This window comes from Armigeres subalbatus, chromosome 3, assembly GCF_024139115.2.
Source record: "Armigeres subalbatus isolate Guangzhou_Male chromosome 3, GZ_Asu_2, whole genome shotgun sequence".
Taxonomy (NCBI): Eukaryota; Metazoa; Arthropoda; class Insecta; order Diptera; family Culicidae; genus Armigeres; species Armigeres subalbatus.
This window is the reverse complement of record NC_085141.1, coordinates 310,246,506-310,270,504: the sequence shown is the minus strand read 5'-3', so window position 1 is coordinate 310,270,504 and position 23,999 is coordinate 310,246,506. Positions and strand designations below refer to the sequence as shown.

Sequence of the window (23,999 nt, the reverse complement as noted above, 5' to 3'; positions counted from 1 at the left end):
ATTTTGTTATTCTTGATCTTATTCTTGAATTCTTGAGGAAATTTCCAAAATGAAAACCTGAAAGATTTCCGCATAGATTTTGCAAAGGAATTTCTGTAGGAATTCTTATTTCCGGAGAAATACCTATTGAAATTTAACTCCAAGAATATCTTGGGAAGTATTCCACTCTAAAATTAATTAAAGTTGCTGGAAAATCAGGTTTTTTTTTTAGAACAATTTTGGCGTATATAATTAAACTTCAGGGAAATATCTGATTTGGTTGGCCCCATCGTGCCCCACTTTAAGTTGGTTTAACTTCGCCAGTGATTATAAAAATTGACGGAAAATCAGTACCACAGTTTAACTTCGCCAGTGAATAGAATTTCCATGAACCAAGATTTTTTGTCAATTTCAAAATGACCTCTGTTTCCTGAGTACTACGCCTCCGACCGTGTCGGAAAATAATCACGATGGCCGCACGTTTTTATTTATTTAGATAGAGGAACTGCTCCTGAGATTCATCTCAAGGCTCCGAAATTCATCCCATCAAAAACAAAGCAAGCGGAAAGCAATTTGATTTGTTTCTTATTTTACTATTTTTTCAACAGTGAGCACGCATGCCGAAAAAAGAGGCGAGGGAATTGGAGCTGCATTTCTTTGTTTCACGTTGAGATAAATATATGTTCAATTAGATGGAGATTGGAACAACTCCCCTACTTCTCAGACATGTTTGATGATTGTGACATGATTTCAATCATCACGTTCCGACACACCGTCCTGTACGGTGGTACAGTGCGCGCCCTCGAAACAAACAAGGTTAATTTTCCTAGTTTTTCGCGATCGCGGCGGTCGAAACGCACTTCGATCAGTGTATCAAGTGCTAGATTGAGAGTGAAGAGTGAAGGTCCGGTGAAAATCGCCCGAAAAAAGCTAAAAAGTGGAAAAGTGTTATCGTCACGTGCTTTATCCAGCAAAAACAAACATCCATCGCCCGGCTGCTTCCATGCAACCGTCGATGGTGTGGGTCACGCTGTGTATGAAGGGAGAGAAATCGAAATAAAAAAAAGTGCCGGAAAGTTTGAAATTCTTCTAAAAATTCGAAAATCTGAAAAGTGTCCGATCGTCACTCCACCACGTACACCTACAAAACCGTACGATGAAGGGACAAAGAAGGTAAGATCGTTCCTTTTTACCTTACTTTAATTCCTTTGGGGTAGGTAACGGGTGACCGTTGCCACTAGAGAGTTCAACATAAGCTTACATGGTGGCCGCTAGCAGCGGCGACCCAGGAGGGTCGGTTTCTACTACGCTACTACTTTCATGGATCCAACGAATAAATTCGGAGAATTGACGTTTTTGCAGCTGACCGGCAAAGACGAAACCCCGCTCCCGAAAAACCCGTTTGTCATCGGAAAGTCTGTAGAGGCATGTGCTGGTTCGATTGAGAATGCCAAAACCGAGGCACAAGGGACCAAGTACACCCTGAGTGTCCGTGATCCGGCTCAAGTTGCCAAACTACTAAAGTTGACGAAATTAATTGATGGAACCGAAGTAGAAATTTCCCCGCACCCAAACTTGAATGTTAGCCGATGCGTAATCTCGTGCTACGACTTGATCCACATGGAGGAGAAGGATATACTGGTGGAGCTTACCAAGGAAAGGGTCGTCCGTGTACAGCGAATCACCAAGAACGAGAACGGAAAAAGAGTGAATACGCCAGCTCTGATCCTTACGTTCAGTAAGACAACCTACCCGGAGCATATCAAAATAGGTCTTTTGCGTGTTGCTACTCGTCCATACTTCCCAAATCCAATGCTCTGCTATGGATGTTTTAGCTATGGTCACACTCGTGTTCGATGCCCTGGACCGATGCCCTGCTTCAACTGTTCTGGTGACTATCAAGGGGAAGAGGAGTGCAGCGAGGCACCATTCTGCCAGAATTGTAAGGGAAACCACCGTCCAACCAACCGCCAGTGTACGGTTTACAAAAAGGAAATAGAAGTCATTAAAATAAAAGTGCGTGACAATTTAAGCTTCCCGGAGGCTAGAAAACGAGCAGAACAGCAAGCAGGAGGTAACTATGCGCAGGCAGCAGCTCAACCGAATGCTTTCGAGAAAAGGCTAAAGGAACTCGAAACAGCCATGAAACGAAAAGACGATGAAATCACCAAATTACGGGAGGAAATCAGACAAAAGGATGAGCGCAACGATCAAATGATGGCATTCATTAAAAAAACCAAGCAGCATACCGACCAAGTAAAACAGAGCCATACCAATGAATCCGTTAGCCAGGAAAAGCCGTATAACCGTGAGCAACGACCACTAGCCTACACGACAACAGGTCCCACCACTCTATCCAGAAATAATTCCCCCAGCCGTTCAGGAGACTAAGCGAGGACGAGCCCCGAAATACAACCCTCCAAAACCGGCCACCTCACCAGATCCAAGCGAGGAGTCGGAGATACCGGAGACTAACCCTAATCAAGGTCTTCGATAATTTCACTCCCCAACATCGCATGGAATACAATGACGACCAAGGCATGAACACTGATAATGAGTTAAATCGGTTCGGGAGTAGGGAAAGTGTAGTACCTCTTCCGACGCAAGTACGGCAGGTTGAAGGAGTCATCCGGGACGTTATACCCCAACCCGTTGATGGTGAATTTGCCTCCGTAGCCGATGGAAACATTGATCACACTACGACACCGGAAACATGGGATAGACGGCAGGGAGAAGGGGTAGCCCTTCTTTGCCCTGGCCGCCGCCCTTTACAATCGAATACTCCAACGCCATCGACATCCCGGGATAGACGGCAGGGGGGAGGAGAGGCCTTTCTATGCCCTTGCCGCCAGCGTACTCCAGCAAGCACGAAGCATCCAACACTTACAACCGATGAAACCGTCAATAGTGGAGCAGTCGATAGCACTACACAAAGTCTTTCCCCAGTGCCGGTCGTTGCCGGCAGATCTGGAAGTAATCGTGTAGTAATTTCGGCAACGGCTGGTACTGTGGGGCAAGGCATCCCACAGGTCAGTCCTCAATGTTACTTTCAGCAAACAGATATTGTCTCGCAAAACCTTACAGGTCAACACCACACCACAGCATGGCTCTCATCTGGAGAAGGCCCATCCCGCCGAATAAATATTACACAAAGCGCATCCCCAGTGTCGGTTGTTGTCGGTATTGAAAATACTAGTGTAATGGTTCCGACAGCGGCTGGCACTGTGGGCCAAAGCGTCCCACAGGCAAGTCCCAGTATAACACAAACACCTGCAGAAGTTTCCGCGGCATCATCATCGTCGTGCGGATCTGTCACGGATAATCGCTCCGATGGCGCTTTTGCCCTGCAGTGGAACCTACGTGGTCTCAGGGGCAATATCAGCGAATTGAAGCTCCTTATCGCCGATCTCGAGCCTTGCGTTGTGGCACTACAGGAGACCAAGGTTAATCAATCCCTCGTCGCACCAGATTTCGTCGGTAAGCACTACACATCACTTCTGGAGTCGAACAGCGTACACTACTGGCACGGGGTTGGCTTAGCCATCCGAGAAGGCATACCGTTTGAGCGTGTGCAGATCCACACCACCTTGCAGCTTATCGGCGTACGCATCCACGCTCCGATCCAGGTAACGGTAGTATCTATCTACATCCCACCGAGTTCTGCGCAGTGTCAGGCTGCATTGGGTGAGTTGTTCGAGCAGCTAGATGGACCAGTGTTACTTCTTGGGGCCCTCCTTAGCCGTGCGGTAAGACGCGCGGCTACAAAGCAAGACCATGCTGAGGGTGGCTGGGTTCGATTCCCGGTGCTGGTCTAGACGATTTTCGGATTGGAAATTGTCTCGACTTCCCTGGGCATAAAAGTATCCATCGTGTTAGCCTCATGATACACGAATGCAAAAATGCAAAATTGGCTTAGAAACCTCGCAGTTAATAACTGTGGAAGTGCTTAATGAACACTAAGCTGCGAGGCGGCTTTGTCCCAGTGTGGGGATGTAATGCCAATAAGAAGAAGAAACTGGAGGAAAACAGGATGAATTGTTAGCGTGGACTAAATGGCCGAAGCCAAATCGTGACGGCTCACCGTGGATAGTTGATTCAAAAGCATAAGATTGCATCGATTTGAAAATGTTAATGAACGCAAAAATAATGCAAATATCGCAAACAAATTTTTTATGAGATTTTTGTGGCATGCGTTTCTATAGATATTGAAAGGGGCAGATATGTAAACATCGCGTGACGTGACATCTCTAATTAAAAATGAGAAATTGCCATACTGACTACAAGTGTCAAACCGATGTTGGTGATGAAACAAAACATGCACTACAACATGATGCATACATTATGGCCAACTCGCCACCCTCGCCACTAGCGTTCTAGTACTTAGGATTCTACCCCGTGGATGCGTGTACACGCCATGGAGATCCTACAAGAAGCCATGGCTTGCCATGACAAGAAGAGTCATGGCTTGCTGCTCGACGATTGACGCGCTGAGATGGGAATCTATGAACAAACAATTAAGGTAACCCAAGCCCCACAGTTAGATGAACACCTGCTTGAAAAGTTGTAGAAAACTTCAGTGGCAAATTACAGCATTTAAGTATAAGGGAGCGAACAAATTAAAATAAAAATCCCGAACATCACATGCGTTTCATCGTCCCGGTGCTGAACTGGAGTATCTGACGATTTTTTACTTTACCGGGATCACGCTGAAGTCGAGCACTGCTGCCTCAAACCGATGCGATGGTAGAGGAAGGGAAGATGGCAGGGAAATAAGAGACGCAAACAGAGGAAATCAATTGGTGAGCATGTTCCAGTTATTCTCTATTTCATGTCAATTATACAAAATTAAAAACTAAATACGCACAGGGCATCGTTTGCTGCTATTGCCGCGGATATTGTGGGAGTCCCAGGTATCCGGTTCACGCTTTAGTAGGCAGCGGTGGCTCTTCTCGGCCTTCTACTCCCTGAGTAGTTAGTGTGAATAAGGGCGTCCTTGCAATGTTTTGCTGCACCTGTTGTGAACATCTGGTACATCCTCATTCCCTGCACATTCTGAAGACACCTCCTTGCTTCAGAAGTGTTTCCTTTTTCTAGTACTAGTCTTCATAACAAAAAGGGCACCATCACAGAGCATGAGATTTGATCAAATTATTCGCAGTTCTACTTATTCATGGTGATGAATGGAAACTCGGTACCTGGAATGTCAGGACCCTAAATGAACCTGGACGAGTGAGCCTTCTGGCTCGTGAACTGCAGAAGGTTGGAGTGAACGTGGCTGCTATTCAAGAAGTCCGATGGCCTAGATCCGGAGAACGTGAATTCCGAGCCGTGGACCCCACGACCAATACTGCATTCAAGTATAACATCTATCACAGCGGCGGTGAAAAAGCAGAGCATGGAGTTGGTTTCGTAGTGATGGGCAAGCAGATGAAGCGAGTGATGCGGTGGAAACCCATTAGCGAACGAATCTGTGTGTTGAGGATACAGGGCAAATTCTTCAATTACAGCCTAATCAACGTTTACGCACCGACAAACGATAAATCCGACGACGTGAAGGACACGTTTTATGAATGTCTTGATAAAGCCTATGGAGAGTGCCCAAAGCATGACGTGAAAATTGTTATCGGAGACGCTAACGCTCAGGTCGGTAGAGAGGACTTTTTCCGTCCCATAATCGGTAGGGAGAGCCTTCACTCCGCTACCAATGACAACGGCCTACGGCTAGTAAATTTTGCTGCTGCCAGAGGGATGGCCATCAGTAGCACCTATTTCGCACGAAAGAACATCCGAAAGCACACCTGGAGACACCCAAATGGTGAAACTTGCAACCAGATAGACCATGTTCTGGTGGATGGGCGGCATTTCTCGGATGTTATCGATGTGCGGACATTCAGAGGTCCGAACATTGACTCTGATCACTACCTCGTTGTCAGTAAAATTCGATCACGGTTGTCAACTGTATCGAACGAAAGATCACAGCGAACGATGCGTTACAATATCCAGCGATTGTCGGCGGAAGGAGTATCGGCTGAGTACCGCCAGAAGCTCGACGAACGGATAAGTGCAATCAACGTTAGCGACAACATCAACGATCTATGTGAGTCTATCCATGGAGCGGTGAGCACAACAGCACGAGAAGTGGTAGGCACTGCACAGAGGCGACCCAAGACGGGTTGGTTCGATGTGGAGTGTCAGAGAGTGACAGACGAGAAGAACGTTGCCAGAAGCCGGATGTTGGTGTCAGGTACCCGATCGAATAGAGATCGGTACAAGGAAGCAAGAGCAGCCGAAAAACGAACCCACCGCAGGAAGAAAAAAGAGTACGAAGAACAAGTGATTAGTGAGGCGCAGGAAAAAATGGAGCAGAACGATATGCGGAGGTTTTATGAGTCTGTCAATGGCGTGCGGAGAAAGGCAGCGCCATCTCCCGTCATGTGCAACGACCAACAAGGGAATTTGCTGACAGATAAAACTGAAGTGGCTGCCAGGTGGAAGCAACACTTCGAGACTTTGTTGAATGGAGGAAGTGACGGTGCATCGGAGAACAGACTAGATATTAGTGACGATGGACAAGCTGTGGAATCACCTACACTAGATGAGGTTAAAAAAGCTGTCAAAGAGCTGAAAAACAATAAGGCTGCAGGGAAGGACCAGCTCCCGGCTGAACTTCTCAAACATGGCAGTGAGCAGCTTTATGAAGTTCTGCACCATATTATGTCGAAAATATGGGAAGACGAGGAAATGCCTGCTAGCTGGTTGGACGGCCTCATTTGCCCTCTCTTTAAGAAAGGGCACAGACTGGAGTGCGCCAATTACCGAGGAATAACCCTCCTTAATTCGGCGTACAAAATTATGTCCCGTATTCTGTTCAACAGATTGAGACCGCTTGAAGAGTCTTTCGTCGGCGAATACCAAGCAGGTTTTCGTGAGGGCCGATCAACGACGGATCAAATGTTTACCCTGAGACAAATCCTTGATAAATTCCGGGAGTACAACTTGCAGACACATCATCTGTTTATTGATTTCAAGGCGGCGTACGATTCAGTGAAACGGAATGAATTATGGCAAATTATGCTTGAACATGGTTTTCCGGCGAAACTGATACGGCTGATTCGTATAACGTTGGACGGATCGAAATCAAGTGTAAGGGTTGCGGATGAAATATCGACGTCATTTGTTACCTTAGATGGATTAAAGCAGGGTGATGCACTCTCGAACCTATTGTTCAATATAGCGCTCGAGGGAGCGATTAGGAGAGCTGGTGTGCAAAGAAGCGGTACCATTATCACAAAATCGCATATGCTCCTGGGATTTGCGGACGATATAGATATTATCGGAATTGATCGCCGCGCCGTGGAAGAGGCTTTTGCGCCTTTTAAGAGGGAGACAGCGAGGATTGGACTCACGATCAATACCAGCAAAACGAAGTACATGGTCGCTGGCAATTTACGTGGGTTCATTAGTGGTGGTGGTAGCGAAATGGTGCTGGATGGTGAAAAATTTGAAGTGGTAGAAGAATTCGTGTATCTTGGAACATTAGTGACGTGCGATAATGATGTTACCCGCGAGGTGAAAAGGCGTATTGCAACTGCAAATAGGGCTTATTACGGACTTCGTAACCAGCTTAAGTCCCGTAGTCTGCAAACGAAAACAAAACTCGCGCTGTATACTACTCTGATTCTTCCGGTGGCTTTATACGGCCATGAGACATGGACGTTAAAGGAGGCTGATCGGAGAGCTTTCGGAGTGTTTGAGCGTAAGGTGCTGCGGACAATACTCGGCGGTAAACAGGAGAACGGTATCTGGCGGCGTCGCATGAATCACGAATTGTACCAGGTGTATAAAGGGCTGGATATTATTAAGCTTATACAACACGGCAGACTACGGTGGGCTGGTCACGTTGTTCGTATGCCGGAAGAACAACAAGCAAAGATAATATTTAGAAGAGAACCCGGAAGAGGCCGCAGGCTTCGTGGAAGGCCGCGTACACGATGGCTTTTTGCAGTTGAAGAGGACCTGAGGGCGCTCAATGTTCAGGGCGACTGGAAGAGATTGGCCCAGGATCGAGTCCAGTGGAGAAGGATACTACATTCGGCGTAGGTTCATCGAAGAGCTGTAGCCCATCAAGTATCAAGTATCTACTTATTCAACACTCCCAGCTGGGTGAGGGATAGAGGATGACATACACATACACACAAGGGAGCGAACAAATTAAAATTTGGACCATTATTGTGTTTATATTTGAGTTGTTCTCATAGTTCGCAGCACTAATATTTTAGGGACTGTGATGAGTAAGGTTTTAATGTTGTAATTCATTCTACCCGAGTTACCCTATTTTTACGGGTCAACGAATTAATCCTTTACATTTCGCCTGATGGCATGAAGCTCCCAATCTTGATATATCTGTTCTACGCCAGCGCACGGCAATGCACCTTTCTAGAGGATTCACAGGCAATACGACACAAACATGAATCAAATCATTATTTATCGTACAAAGATTGTGACAATTACAAATTATTATTTTAGTAAATATTCTCATCTTATAATGCTTTTGGTATGTTTGCTCCTCAAATTACCATCATGAAGAAATACAGAAATATAAGGTCCGCTTACCAATGGCAGACATCTGCACCAACAAATAACACTAACGACGGACGCATCCTTGCGTCCAGCACCAGCAGCGGCTTATGGCAGGTGCTAAAGTGCAATTTAGTGATATTGCATCTCGGCACTGCTGCCTGGGGCACCACTGCTAAGTCGTTCGCTCGCCAGATGCCGGCATTCCTCAGCATTATGGTAATAATCCGTGTAGAACGTAGAGCACTAGTTTTTTTTCCCCAACAACGGTCCTGAATAAAGCTCCAGGACTTAGACTGACGGTTTTGTAATTTGAATATGGTCGCGCGATGATAGTGGTCGGACTCTGTACATGATGAGTGATGATACCTTTGAGCTGGTTTTCTGGACTGTGGGATGCAATCCAATTGCTTTCACTTGTTGGTGATGCGGTGGCGAGCAACGTTGGTTGTTATCCGACTCGGATCAAGGATTAGCTTCCATTACACGGTTGCGAGGTGAATAATTGAATACAGTTTCAATTTCACACGGAAATGAAACCACTTCTAATCCCATACGAACGTGAAAATGTAGTTTTTTTCACTCTCGCAGAATCCAGTAACAAGCCACACAAAAGCATCTTAATTCATCCGAGCGACTGCTGTGAACACCTTTAGATCCTTTAGATGCTCTATTTTTTTTTTGGTTCTCAAAAGGTCATTTTATATTGGTTCATCACTGACAGTGGTAGCTCCATCTAGCGTGCGGTTTGTTTTCATGTGGCCTCGAACAGAAACTGTTTGCAAAACGAGTATTCCTGGCACCGACGCCAGAGCAACCTCATGCTTTTTCAACGCACTTTTGTGATAAGTGCAGTGCAGTTGGAACTTCATTTAGGTCATTTTATATTGGTTCATCACTGACAGTGGTAGCTCCATCTAGCGTGCGGTTTGTTTTCATGTGGCCTCGAACAGAAGCTGTTTGCAAAACGAGTAGGTATTCCTGGCACCGACGCCAGAGCAACCTCATGCTTTTTCAACGCACTTTTGTGATAAGTGCAGTGCAGTTGGAACTTCATTTAGGTACTCAGTGGCTACCCTCCTCGGTTTAGTAGGTAAATAACGCATGTTGGCCAAAAGAGGCGACGAGATTGGTGCTGTTTTTCTTTGTTCTGCGATGAGATGAATATATATTCAGTGAGATGGGAATCGGAACAGTTCCGCTGTATTCTGGGAATACCGGGAGTCATCTCATGTACAAAAACAAATTTTAGTCTTCGTGAATTTAAAGAATTCAAAAATTTTCTAGAATGAGATCAAAAATAACAGAATTGTTGGAAGGGCTTCTAACGGAAACGTTAAAGGATTTTCGAAGGATCTCTTTAAGTAATTTCTGAATGTATTTTCAAATAATTTCCTGAATAAATAATTCCAATAATTTCATCTCAGTGTTTCTCAGAGTTCTTAATGTAATTTCCACAGGAATTTCTCGAGCAGTTGTCAAAGAAATCCATAAAATTCATAAAATTTTCTAGGAGATTGGTAGGAATATCCGGAGGGTTTTCTGTATGGATTCCAAACAAATTTCTAATGGAATATACAAAGGAATTCCTAAAATACTTGTCGAAGGATTCTCTAGAAAAATTTACGAAGAAATTCCCAAAAGAATTTGTATAGGAATTCTTGAAGGAATCCCTATATGAATTTTCGGAAATTTCAAGAAACATTTCCGAAAATAAATTGGAGGATTCCTTTGAAAATTCCTCATACTATTCCTTCAAAATTTCAAAGAAAAAAATTAAAAAAAAAAATACTTTGAAAACTCATTCGGATATCCCTTAACGATTTTTTTTAGGAATTTCTGGATACAGTTTTTAGAAAATCCTTCGCAACTTCCTTCAGAAATACTTACGGAAATTGTTTGAGGGTACCTTCGAAAAATCCAATATTTCTTTAGGAATACCTTTTAAAATTGTTTTACGAATTTCGTCGGAAATTGATTTAGGAATTTCTTCGAAATTGAAAACGAAGTAGGCGACGAATTGTTCAAATCGATCGCCTTGCTATGTGATAGCATTTGAATTTGAAATCGCAGTAAGCGACGCCTTTCATTGAACGCCTGAAACACGTCTTCAAAAAACCTTTAGTATTAAACAATTGCTTGACGTGAACGGTCAATTTGTTTACAACAAGTTAAATGAAACCAATTTCAACTCCGTGTTCATTTTTGAGTTCCGGCCGAAAATAAATCTTTCAGGTTATGGGCTCTTCAGTGCAGGATGGTGCTGGTATCAGTGGTGCGAATTCTCAATCTCAGTGACTAAAATTTGTTGGATATTGATACAATTCCCTCTTCATACTCACTTCCTAGCAGTGAAAGATTTCTCTTCTCATTGCACACGCAGCCCGCACTGACAGTCTATTCAGTTCACTCGCTGTTGTGTGAATGCGACGGCCCTATATAAATGCATGGGTGAATACTATCACTTGAATGATTACTTAAGAAATTTTAGAAGCAACTTGTGAAGTAAATGACTAAGGAATCTTAGTAAGGATGGATCGACTGAAATTCCGACATTATTGTTTTTTTGGCAAGTCTTAATTCCAGATTCAAAACAGGGTTTTGTTTCACTGCTGAATTCCCGAACGAATTCCTTCAGATGTTCCAGAATGAATTCTTTCGGAGGAATTCCTGGTGGAACTTCCGGAGGAATTCTTGGACGAACTTTCGGAGGAATTCTTGGAGTAACTTCCGCAGGAATGTCTGAAGGAACTTCCGGAGGAATAATGGTATGAAGTCTTTGTACTTCGATGTCGTCATGACGATTTGGTACACGACGAAAGCTAACGTCGTGCGCGTCATTGACGATGTGTAGAGTAGCAATGAAGACACTGCAACTCGTTGTGGCATTTCGTGCTATGACGATGACTATTGTCAGCCCTGTCCTGGAGGAACTTCTGGAGGAATGCCTGGAGGAACTTCCGGAAGAATTCCTGGAGGAACTTCTGGAGGAATTCCTGGAGGAACTTCCGGAGGAATTCCTGGAGGAACTTCTGGAGGAATTCCTGGAGGAACTTCCGGAGGAATTCCTGGAGGAACTTCCGGAGGAATTCCTGGAGAAACTTCCGGAGGAATTCCTGGAGGAACTTCCGGAGGAATTCCTGGAGGAACTTCCGGAGGAATTCCTGGAGAAACTATCGTCTATTAAATGCAATGCAATCTTTTAATTTATTGAAAAGTCACTAGAAATTCTTTGGAATATTTTTCCAAAACCATCCAATTCAAAATTATTTCAGGCATTCCTTCGGATATTAGGAAAATATTAGGAAAATCCATTCCCTCGAAAAATTTTTCAGGGATTTTTCCGGTATTTCCAGCAAAAATCCCTTCCACAAATCTAGGACAAAATTTTCGGAATTTTTTCGGGAGTTCACGAACGAATTGATAATAATTCTAAGGAAATTTCGAAAATTTCTTCGAAAATTCCTACACGAATTCTTTTAGAATTTTTTTTAATAATTCTTTTAGATTTTTTTTAATTCCTTTAAGAAATCCATTTCCAATCCAGAAATTTCATTTCCTTCTTAATTTTTTTTGGAAATACTCTAGAAAATTCCTCCAGGAAAAACTTTGTAATTTTTTTTTTGGTAAAATTCCTTCCGAAATTCCTGCAGGAACTATTCCAGAAATTTAGTTGGAAGAATTTTCGGAAGTTTTTCTAAAGTAATTTCCGAATAATCCTAAAGTTATTTCTGAATGAATTTCAGAAGTGATCCCAAAAACATCTTAAAGGAATATCCGAAGGTCTCAAGGAATTTCTAATTAAATTTACGGAGGAATGTCCGAAAAAAATTGAAAAATGGAAAGATTTGTTCTGAAGAAATTTCGTAAGAGCTCCAGTAATTTATTTACGAAATTCCTGAAGTAATTGCTGAAGCCATTTTTAAAAAAAGATCGAAGTGATTCCTTAAGCCATTTCCAGAAGAAATCATTAAGAAATTTCCTTAGGAATTCTACTAAGTAAAATTTCGTAAGATTTTCCTTAAGCAATTTCCGTAGGAATTTCCGAGGATTTTTTCGTAGGTATATTTTCAAAACAATATCAAATGGAATTTCTAAAAGAAGTTTCGAAGAAATTCTTAAAATAATTCGTTATGAAATTTCCGAACGAATTTTCTAAGAAATCTCGGAAGGACTTTCTGAAGAAATACTCCAGATGCAAGCATTCCTCAAGGATTTTATAAGGTTTTTCTACAGACATTTTCAAAGGAATGTCTTGATGCAGTTCAAAAAAATATTCTGGATCTATTTCCAAATTAATTTCCTGAGAACTTGCCGAATGAATTCCTGGAGGAAATTCCGAAGAAATTCCTTAATTTTTTTTATGGAATTTCTAGATTTATTTGCGAAGGATTGTTGAAGAAATTCTTTTAGTAGAGAGAAGAAATTCACAATGGAATTCCTGAAGGAATTTTCGAAGGTATATCTGAACGAATTTCTGAGTGACTAACCGAATTAGCTCCTGAGGGAGAATTTTCCGAACGAACTTTTGAATAAATTCATGAAAAATAACCTGAATGATTACTGAAGAAATTTTCGAAGCAACTTCTGAAGTAAATGACTAAGAAATTCTCGAAAATATCCGGAAAAGTACTATGATGATGAATCGACTGAAAGTCCGACAATTTTGTTTTTTTTTGCAAGTGATTCAAAACAGGGTTTTGTTTCACTGCTGAATTCCCGAACGAATTCCTTCAGAAGTTCCAGAAGGAATTCCTCCGGAGGAATTCCTGGAGGAACATCCGGAGGAATTCCTGGAGGAACTTCCGCAGGAATGCCTGAAGGAACTTCCGCAGGAATGCCTGAAGGAACTTCAGGAGAAATTCCTGGAGGAACATTCGGAAGAATTCCTGAAGCAACTTCCGGAGGAATTTCTGAAGGAACTTCAGGAGGAATGCCTGGAGGAACTTTCGGATGAACTCCTGGAGGAACTTCCGCAATAACTCCTTGAGGAACTCCTGGAGGAACTTCGGGATGAATAACTGGAGGAACTTCTGGAGGAATGTCTGGAGGAACTTCCGGAGGAATGCCTGAAGGAACTTCCGGAGGAATTCCTGGTGGAACATCCGGAGGAAGTCCTGAAGGAACTTCCGGAGGAATGCCTGAAGAAACTTCCGGAGGAACTTCTGGAGGAACTCCTAGAGGAACTTCCGGAGTAACTCCTGGAGGAACTTTCGGGGGAATTCCTGGAGCAGCTTTCAGAGCACTACAAAATGATGTTGCGATCATGGCCCTGATGGCAACGACAGCGCTATTCAACCATGCTGCCAGAGAGAAACATACATTCAAGCTCACCGAGACGAAAATGCTGTACACAGCAAATAAACCGAAAAATCTTCCAATACTGGAAAGCTGTTACATACACAACACACAAAACTCAATCAAAAACCAACATAATTCACCGAGTAGTGATACTGCCTTTCTCGCATTCAGCCATCTTTATATGGGGCTAATACAGTTCGATGTACCAATAGCTTAATAACTTTTAAACGCAACGATCGTTATCAAATTCAATAGTGAGCAACTAGTCTTTATCACCTTTCGAATGCAACTTGTTGCTAGAAAATCGGTCAAGGATTACTATTCCACACATACACACACACATACATACACATACATACATAGTTCCTGAGGGAAGATTTTCCGAACGAACTTTTGAATAAATTCATGAAAAATAACCTGAATGACTACTGAAGAAATTTTCGAAGCAACTTCTGAAGTAAATGACTAATTTCGATTTTAAGGACGGCTACGCAGTCTTGAATTATTGAAACAAGATGTTTATTTATCCGACGTTTCGACACGGGGATGGAAACAAGATGTTTATTTATCCGACGTTTCGACACGCGGATGTCGAAACGTCGGATAAATAAACATCTTGTTTCAATAATTCAAGACTGCGTAGCCGTCCTTAAAATCGAAATAAAAATATACAGTCGATTTCTCAATAGTAAATGACTAAGAAATTCTCGAAAATATCCGGAAAAGTACTATGATGATGGATCGACTGAAAGTCCGACAATTTTGTTTTTTTTGTGGCAAGTCTTAATTCCAGATTTAAAACAGGGTTTTGTTTCACTGCTGAATTCCCGAACGAATTCCTTCAGATGTTCCAGAAGGAATTCTTCCGGAGGAATTCCTGGAGGAACATCCGGAGGAATTCCTGGAGGAACTTCCGCAGGAATGCCTGAAGGAACTTCAGGAGAAATTCCTGGAGGAACATTCAGAAGAATTCCTGGAGGAACTTCCGGAGGAATTTCTGAAGGAACTTCAGGAGGAATGCCTGGAGGAACTTTTGGATGAACTCCTGGAGGACCTTCCGGAGTAACTTCTTGAGGAACTCCTGGAGGAACTACGGGATGAATAACTGGAGGAACTTCTGGAGGAATGTCTGGAGGAACTTCCGGAGAAATGCCTGAAGAAACTTCCGGAGGAACTCCTAGAGGAACTTCCGGAGCCCAACAGGTGTGCCAACCGGCACATCAGGATTCATGCCAGTCAGATCCTGATTATGGTATACTGGTCACGGCAAACGACATTGGACGATTCTCGGTTTTTGGATAGGATTAGGCGTTATGGGCTGACAGTCGAGCTATTCTGTTTTCTGAGTAAAAAAGAGTGACATCTTTTTGAAATGGCAGGCTAATGGTTCGTCTGCCTCCGTCCCGATAAACAACATGGCAGGCCTCCGGTAACGCTCAAAACCTGTCACCTATACCGGTGGGTAGTAGGTTCAGATGCACCATTCCTGATTTACGCCGATCCGGCTCTGAACACGGTGTTATAAGGCACCGGAGTCAACCCTTGCATGGACCTCACTGTTTACAAAGGCACCCATGGGATCACAAGAGGCGACTATCTACAACAGGTAGAGATAACGGCCCGGAGGAGGGACCCTTTTAACATAGAAACAAATTCTACAATCAACGAAGGAGCAGGATTCGGATTTCGCAAAGGCAGATCGACTGTGGATGCAATCAGGACAGTCATTGAAGATGCAGAGAGGGCGTCCATGAAGAAGAGGAGCGGCAATCGGGTCTGCGCGGTAGTGACGATTGACGTCAAAAACGCGTTCAATAGTGCCAGCTGGGAGGCCATCGCCGCAGCGCTGCATGGAATGCGAATCCCTGACTTCCTGTGTAAGATCCTTAGGAGCTACTTCCTGCACCGGATTCTGGTTTACGACACGAACTAGGGGTAGAAGTCGATCAGGGTTACGGCGGGAATTCCACAAGGGTCCATACTAGGCCCGACGTTATGGAATGTGATGTACAACGGGGTGCTGATGCTGAAGTTGCCCAAAGGTGTAAAGATTTACGGATTCGCGGATGATGTCCTCACGATAACCGGTGAGTCACTGGAGGAGGTGGAAATGCTGGTGGCGGAAGCGACCGACGCAGTAGAAACCTGGATGAATGGAGTCAAGCTGCATCTGGCTCATCACAAAACGGAAGTGATGCTGGTCAGCAACTGCAAAGTAATCCAGCGGATGCAGATTACCATCAGAGGGCACGACATCCCGTCGGTGCGGACTCTGAGACATCTAGGTGTGATGATTGATGACCGGTTGAACTTCAACACCCACGTGGACTATTCCTGTGAAAAGGCGGCTCAAATGATCAGTGCGTTAGCAAGGATCATGCCGAACGTCGGCGGTCCGAAAGGCAGCAGTTGGCGTCTTCTTGCGTCAGTATCATCCTCGATACTAAGATACGGAGTTCCAGCCTGGGGAGCTGCGCTCAAGACGAAACGTAACCGGAGGAAGCTGAATAGCGTGTTCCGTCTAATGGCCATTCGAGTCGCGAGTGCGTACCGAACTATTTCGTCGGAGGCAGTTTGCGTTATCGCAGGGATGATTCCAGTCTGCATAACCCTAGCAGAGGACATCGAGTGCTACCAACGGAGGGATACCAGAAATGTGAGGAAGGCGGTGAGACTGGACTCTATGGTGAAGTGGCAGCAGGAGTGGGACAATGCGGATAATGGAAGGTGGACCCATCGGCTCATCCCCAATGTGTCGACGTGGGTGAACAGGGAGCATGGTGAGGTGAACTTTTACCTCACACAGTTCCTGTCCGGACACGGTTGTTTCCGCTAATATTTGCACCGGTGTGGCCATGCGTTATCGCCATTCTGCCCGGCGTGTATCAACGTAGAGGAGACTCCAGAGCACGTGATATTCGACTGCCCGAGGTTTGCCGAGGCACGTAGGAGAATGCCTGCCATAAGGGCGGACAACATCGCAGAGCGAATATGTCGCGATAAAGCTACGTGGAAAACGGTAACCAGAGTCGTGACACAAATAATGTCAGAGCTGCAGCGTCGATGGAGAAGGGACCAGCAAGTAAGCGTCGGTTTGGAGCAAAATCCAGCACAGTGAGCAGTGTTTGGTCTCGAGTCGTCGGGGCGCCAGCGAACCGGAAGTCTTCTGCCAACCGGAATCGTCGGACCGACCTCGGCACTCGAACCGTCAACCTGCTGAAGAAAGAAGAAAGAAGAAGGAAGTGCTTCGGGTAAGTAGAGCACCGCCAGTGCGGACGTTATCCACCACCGGAACTGTCGGACCACCTCTGCAACCCGAAGACGAAGTCGACGCAATGCGCGAAAGCGTCCCCTGCGATAGCCGCCGGTAGTCGGGGCACCATCAGTGCGGAAGTTTCCTTCACCGGAACTGGTGGACCACCCTCGACGCCGGGGGAAGTCAGGAGGATTCGAGTGAGGAAGTTTGTGACACAACCGCCGAGGGATCGAGACAACGTAGCAGTGAATCTCAGCAAGCCAGTCGGCGAACTAGCCTAAGCTAGGGGCCGGAATTTTAGAAGAAGTGCATGAGCACAGCCCCCCTCCCCCCAAAGTAGTCGCAGCATCCAGTGGTCCCGGGGGGATCGAGGCAAGGAGGATAAGGGACCAGGGATGCCAGGGGATATTTTCAAATGTCTTCGCAGTTGAGTAAAAATGTCTTCAAATATCTTCAATATCAAAATTATGATATCAGTGAAAAAATTGTTTAATTTGAAATTTAAAAATAGATGAAAAATGCTTCCTCGACATTTTCGGTCTTGTTTGACGTAATATGATTCAAACGCACTATCAAAACACCGCAGGGCACTTGACTCAACGTCTGACCTGACGTTTTGGGCTGATGGTTCATTCGTTCTGAAATGTTGCACAGCCCAAAATTTGCCTTAATATGTCTTAAATAAAAAATATTATTTTTACTGATTTAGACTTTCATCAAAATTTTTATAACTTTGGTTCAAGTATTCCTGACTATCGTTTGCAATCATAAACGAGGTAGGGCTTTGAAACCCAATTCTCCTTATTTTACACTAATTAATTTTTTAAAACGAATTTTCATTAATTTTTTTTTTAATCCACGGAAAAATCATCGAGTTCTTCAAAATTTATTCTTTTTCTCGACGGTTATTCTGGGAATACCGAAAAGATCAGATGAATTATAAATAAATAAAAAACAAATGGTTCTAACCCAACAACTCATAGTAAAATTCTTTTTTGCCATTTGAAATAAATTAGATCGGTCATTGCGTTCTGATACAATGATCGAACCAACTTTTTAGCAGACACGTCGAAAACGCCACCGCTACCAAGGAAAACTTAAACGAATGCTGCCATCGGAAGTTTTTTATACAGCACATAACTAAAATGTGTTGCAGTTGTCAACCTTATCAACCGGCTAATGTAAATGTGTTTTTACGTTTGAAATTTTATGAAACATTAGTCTATTATGTATAACTTTTGAAATATTTATATGATCTGCATATAGAAGTCACAAAATTTATAAGTTAGTCATCAAATTATATTTTCTATTCGCTGGCTTATTGATTGTCTTCAAGTATCTTTAAATAAGAAGGTAAGTCTTCAAATATTTTAAAAAGTCTTCAAAATGTCTTCATGAAATAAATGTCTTCACAGAGTTTCAAATGTCTTCAAATTGAAGACATGTCTTCAAATCTGGCATCCCGGTTTATCCGGGAGGCACATTTTTAGCAGGTCTGGAGGAGCCCATCCCTGTTCGCCTTCTAGCATAGTGTGGATGCTCGAGGTGTCTGTCGCGCAGATTTTTGATGGCCTTTAACCCTTGTAAAAAACACATACATACACACAGACAGACAGACATTTGCTTAGCTCGTCGAGCTGAGTCGATTGGTATATAACATTATGGGTCTCCGAGACTTATATAAGAAGTTCGATTTAGGAGTGAAATGATAGCCTTTTGGTACAACTTTGTTGTACGAGAAAGGCAAAAAGAAAGGATACGGACAATCTACATGTAGCTTATGATGGAGTTCTACATTTGCTAAAGAATAATAAAAACGAGAAATCATTTGATCAAAACCATTAAATCACAAATTTGTAAAGACATATACAGTGTAGAAATTCCCCTCTTTCAAGTTTAGATGTGTGTATACACACATTTACACTTGAGACAGGAAAATTCGAAACAAGTTTTCCAATAAAAAATCGAACGAATTTCCCAATTTAAGAATTAATTATTAAACGAAAATTCGAACAAATTTCTCTAAGGGAAATCGAACTCATCTCCTATCGGAAATTCGAACGAGAAAAAATCGAACGAATTTTGCAATCAAAACTTGAACGAATTTCTCAATCGAATTCCAAAAGAATTTCCTAACTTTGATTCGAACGAATTTCTCAATCTAAATTCATGAAATTTCCAAAGAAAATTTGAACGAGCTCCGAACGAAAAACGATCGAATTAGCAGCGAATTTTTCGAAGGAAATTCGAAGATATTACCCAGTAGGGCAATATTTGTGATGGTATAAATCTCACGACCTTCCTTCTACCAAGAGTTTCCCATATCTTAAAATCGAACGTAATTCTCGACGTAAATTCGAACCAATTTTCCAACGGATCTGATCAATCTGACAAATTCCCCAACGAAAAATTGGATTGAATTTTCATACGTAGATTCAAACGCATTTTTCTTCGGATATTGATATTTTCCAATAGAAATTTGAACGAATTTTCTAACGGAATTTCGAACGAATGACTCAATGGAAATTCAAACGCATCTTCCATAGGCAATTCTAACTATTTTTTTCACCGTGCATTCCAACGAATTTTACATCAGAAATTTTTCAAAGGAGTTTCACATCTCCCAATGGCAATTCGAAAGAATTTTCAATGGAAATTCGTTTGAATTCCCCAATCCAAGTTTTCCCCAGTCCAACGAATTTCTCAATCAAAACTAGGTCGAATTTCACAACTTTCACTCATGAAATTACCAACGGAAATTCGAACAAATTTCACAACAGAAATTCGTACGCATCTCATATCGATAATTCAAACCTAATTTTCATTGGGTTTTCCAAACAATTTTCAAATCCGATTCTCGAACAAATTTACCATCGGTAATCGCGATTACCATCGGCAATGCCAACAAGAATTCGAACAAATTTGTTCTATTTTAGTTCGAATTTTAACGGAGAATTGATTCAATCTGCCAAGTGTATTTTCACAAGAATTCAGTTTGTATTTCCAGACACTTCTTCTATAAATATTTGAACGAACTTCAGTGGAAAATAGAACTGTTTGATTAATAAGATGAGTGTATAACTTATGCGGAAGCTAAATATATTTTACTTCTGCATGGAAAAATATCATCTTCCAAACTCAGACTTCAAGATAGAATCAGAGGCGAAAATATAGATTTGATATATATAGATAGTTAGGGTCGGCTGGTTTACAAAAATCGTGTTCTATATATAAAAATCATGCCAGACGTGTTTTAACAAAACTATCAAATCCATACTTTTACCTGTAAATCTGTCATGGAAATGTACGTCTATGTTTGCATTGAATTAATTAAGATAATTATTGAGCTCTTTTAGTCGAGTCTCGTATGAGACACTGAAAACGGTCTTACAGTTGAGTTCGAAATACACACGTATCTGCAAAGATTACAACGTGGTGGAATTAAATGGAATAGTACTAAACTCGTCTTTTGACAGCTGTAATTAATTGTTGATATTCGAAAGAATGTCTCGTGGAATTCTTATCTTTTTTTATCAAACAACGATTTAAACGATTCCTGTTACAGTGTTATTGATTAAGCTTTATGCTTTTATGCTTTCTTGAATACATCGATTTTTCATTTTACCAATGCCATCCATCCATTATAATTATTGCATTTGCTAATTATCTTAAGTATAAACAAAGGTTCGAACAGCCGAAAATATGCTTATGTGTACAGACATACCTTGTCGACGTAGATCTTGTCCAGATCGCGAGTCCTCGACAGAATAGTTGCGCTCTGACGATGTCCAAATGGAATCTTCTGACAGGAGTACACTCCGCCGAACGTACTGTAATCACTCATGAACACGACAAACTTGGCAGAACCAGCCACACCTGCAACGAGAAAACGACGTCACCATCATAATCCCCACAAGCGATTTATCAATTCCGGCGCCCATAAATCTCCCCCGCGGAAACTTACTCAACGGGAATCGGACCGTCATCCGCGCGGGGACGTCCTTGTCGGTCACGGTCAGCTTGCCGGTGTAGCTGTACTCGTGCTTGAGCGGCCCCACCGAGAGCGGATTCCGCTGGGACACCTGTTCGATGTCGTACTCGCCCGGTTCGTCCGTTTTGGTGATGTTGTAGATCACACAGCTGGAGGAGGTGCCCGTCTTCTGGATCACGTACCACACGCCGAGGAACTGTGCGGGATGAGAAATGAAGAGAAAGGCTGAGAGGCGGTGAAAATCTGCAGGAATGTAATTTTAAGAAACCGGTGTCACTGAAATGCTACAGTTTACAAATGTGAAAAAGCAGTGAAACATTTTCCTCTGTTTGTTCGGAATTCCAATGCAGCAGTGTTCTTGGATAAGGTTGGCAGGCGGTCGTTGATGTCGTGGCTGTACCACCACGGATTGCGAGGGACTTTTGGGACTGCTCCAGGTCGTAAAATGGAACCATTTATATCAATTTGCTGTGCCATCATGTCCCGGCGCGCGACACGACGCCAGGAGAGCAACACGTTTTCGGTCAAACCCACCTCCACCGGAGGTAAATCGTGGCAGGAATCGAGACCAACCGGAACCCATTCGGTAGGCACATAGGTGTAGCAAGAACCCGGGTGGGAATTGACAAGTTTCTTTTGGATAGAAACAATTTGCGGAATAAAGAAAACTTGATCGTTTTGATGAATCAATATTTTTCCATTGGCTTTCTACATTTGTATCGAAGATTTATAATATTATATTACTTCGACATTTTATAAATGTCAAACGAAAGGATGATGAATTTCTTTCAGTTAAATTGTAGGGATTTGGAGATTGAGTAGATGGACTAAGCGCATTCTATTCCATAGTTTGAGACCTCTTAATGAGCTCTTTTTTGGAAAATACCATATCCTGAGGACTAATTCGTCTGAGGAATGATGGATGAAATTGTTTCTACATTTTTATTAAACTTTCATACTCATCGCCTGTTTTTTTTTTATTTCGAAGCTGCGTTTGATTTAGTGGAAAGGACAATGCCTAAATATGGTTTCCCGGCGAAACGGCAGCACTTGGCTTTAAATCAATTATTTTCATTTCGTAGATGTATTATAGTTCACAAATTTATACCACCTTTGGATTTTACGAAATTGCTAAGAATGATAGATGAAATTATTCAAGCAAGCATGCCAGCCATACTTATCGGAATATTCTCAGATGCATTTATTAGCCCTGCTGTCATGCCACTGAATAAACTCTGTAGTACTAACATTGTGTCACCACTGCTGCTGCTGCTGCTGCTAGTCCTCGGGTGCTCTAATGGAGCACAATGCAACGAACAGGGTAAAGGTGTTTTCGTTTCGGTGACAGAAATTGCTCCATTATTTTTTGCGCTTCTGGGGCTGAGAAAAATGAACATTCTGCGGCGATGGGAAATGAAGCTTCCGTTCGGTGGTGGCTATATTGGAACCACCGGATAATGCAGGTTTTGGAGTTGATGCAAAAATGCCTTTTTCAATTCTCTCTCTCGCGAATGGTGCAACCCATTCTGCTGCTGAAATGGTCGAGAAAGAGTTGCATCCGAGCAATACAAAGTGTTGCAGTTTTAGTGCGCTGGAAGGGAAAATGCTTTTCCGGTTTACGTGAGCGAATGTGAGCCATTTGGGATTTTGAAAAGTGGGGTAGTAAACTTGGTCGGAAGCAATCCTGCACCGGGATGATGCGGGGTAATGTGTTTTTCAGACATTTTACGACTTGATCTCTTAACTGTTTGATGAGATTGTTTTCGTTTGTTCGGTTTGCATAATTTGTTGCAATTTAAATTCCAATCTAAATGAAAAAGATGGGTCACAAAGGAACTTGATATTCCTATTTTATTTCTGAAAATCTTCTTCTTCTTATTGGCATAACATCCCCACACTGGGACAGAGCCGCCTCGCAGCTTAATGTTCATTAAGCACTTCCACAGTTATCAACTGCGAGGTTTCTAAGCCAGGTTACCATTTTTGCATTCGTATATCATGAGGGGGTATACCCCGTTAGGCATAAGTACGTTAGGCATAAAGACGTTAGGCATAAGTACGTTAGGCATAATGGACGTTAGGCATAACGGACGTTAGGCATAATGTACGTTAGGCATAATGGACGTTAGGCATAAAATGACCCAAAGAACAGCCTATGACATAAAGAAGGCAGAATTATGCCAAACGTCTATTATGCCTAACGTACAATATGCCTAACGTCCGTTATGCCTAACGCCCGTTATGCCTAACATCCGTTATGCCTAACGCCCGTTATGCCTAACGTCCATTATGCCCAACGTACTTATGCCTAACGTCGCGGACCCATCATGAGGCTAGCACGATGATACTTTTACGCCCAGGGAAGTCGAGACAATTTCCAATCCGAAAATTGTCTAGACCGGCACCGAGAATCGAACCCAGCCACCCTCAGCATGGTCTTGCTTTGTAGCCGCGCGTCTTACCACACGGCTGAGGAGGGCCCCCTGTAAATACTGATAAGAAATTGCTCAATCGGAATAAATTTCTAATGACAATAGACTGAGTTGAAAGTCGAATGCAGGCTGCAGGCTCAAATTTGAGACCGCCACGAATAGTGGTCATGAATCTTAGCATCAGGCCAATATCTTAGCAGTGCTTCAAACAATCTCGGGATTTTGGTTTCAATCGATTGACGAACTCTCTAAGATTTTGCTCTACTGTTAAATATGCCATGTTATACTATGCTGAGTACTATTGAAAATCGGTGAGCCAATTAACCCCTTACGTGCATCGCAAGCACAGACATCATAATCGTGCAACTTACGGTCTGGGCTCTAATCCTCAGTTCAATCAAGGTTTCACGGAGAGTGGAAGGCCGCACAGTACTGTCGCAACCAACGATAACGCTGGTAGCAG

At 43.0% G+C, this 23,999-nt stretch overlaps 1 protein-coding gene across 3 annotated transcripts in view; it reads right to left on the bottom strand.

The window, feature by feature from the left end:
- Positions 1 to 23,999, bottom strand: part of LOC134225232 (apolipoprotein D-like) — a 92,676-nt gene that overhangs the window by 17,478 nt on the left and 51,199 nt on the right. For all 3 annotated transcript variants that reach the window (XR_009983202.1, XM_062705128.1, XM_062705126.1), the window contains 2 exons: positions 21,078 to 21,300; positions 20,838 to 20,989 (listed from right to left, as the gene is read on the bottom strand). Coding sequence is in view for 2 of the 3 variants with exons in the window: in XM_062705128.1 (XP_062561112.1) it covers positions 20,838 to 20,989; positions 21,078 to 21,300 (375 nt within the window). In the remaining variant the exon portion in view is untranslated. The remainder of the gene's footprint in view (positions 1 to 20,837; positions 20,990 to 21,077; positions 21,301 to 23,999) is intronic.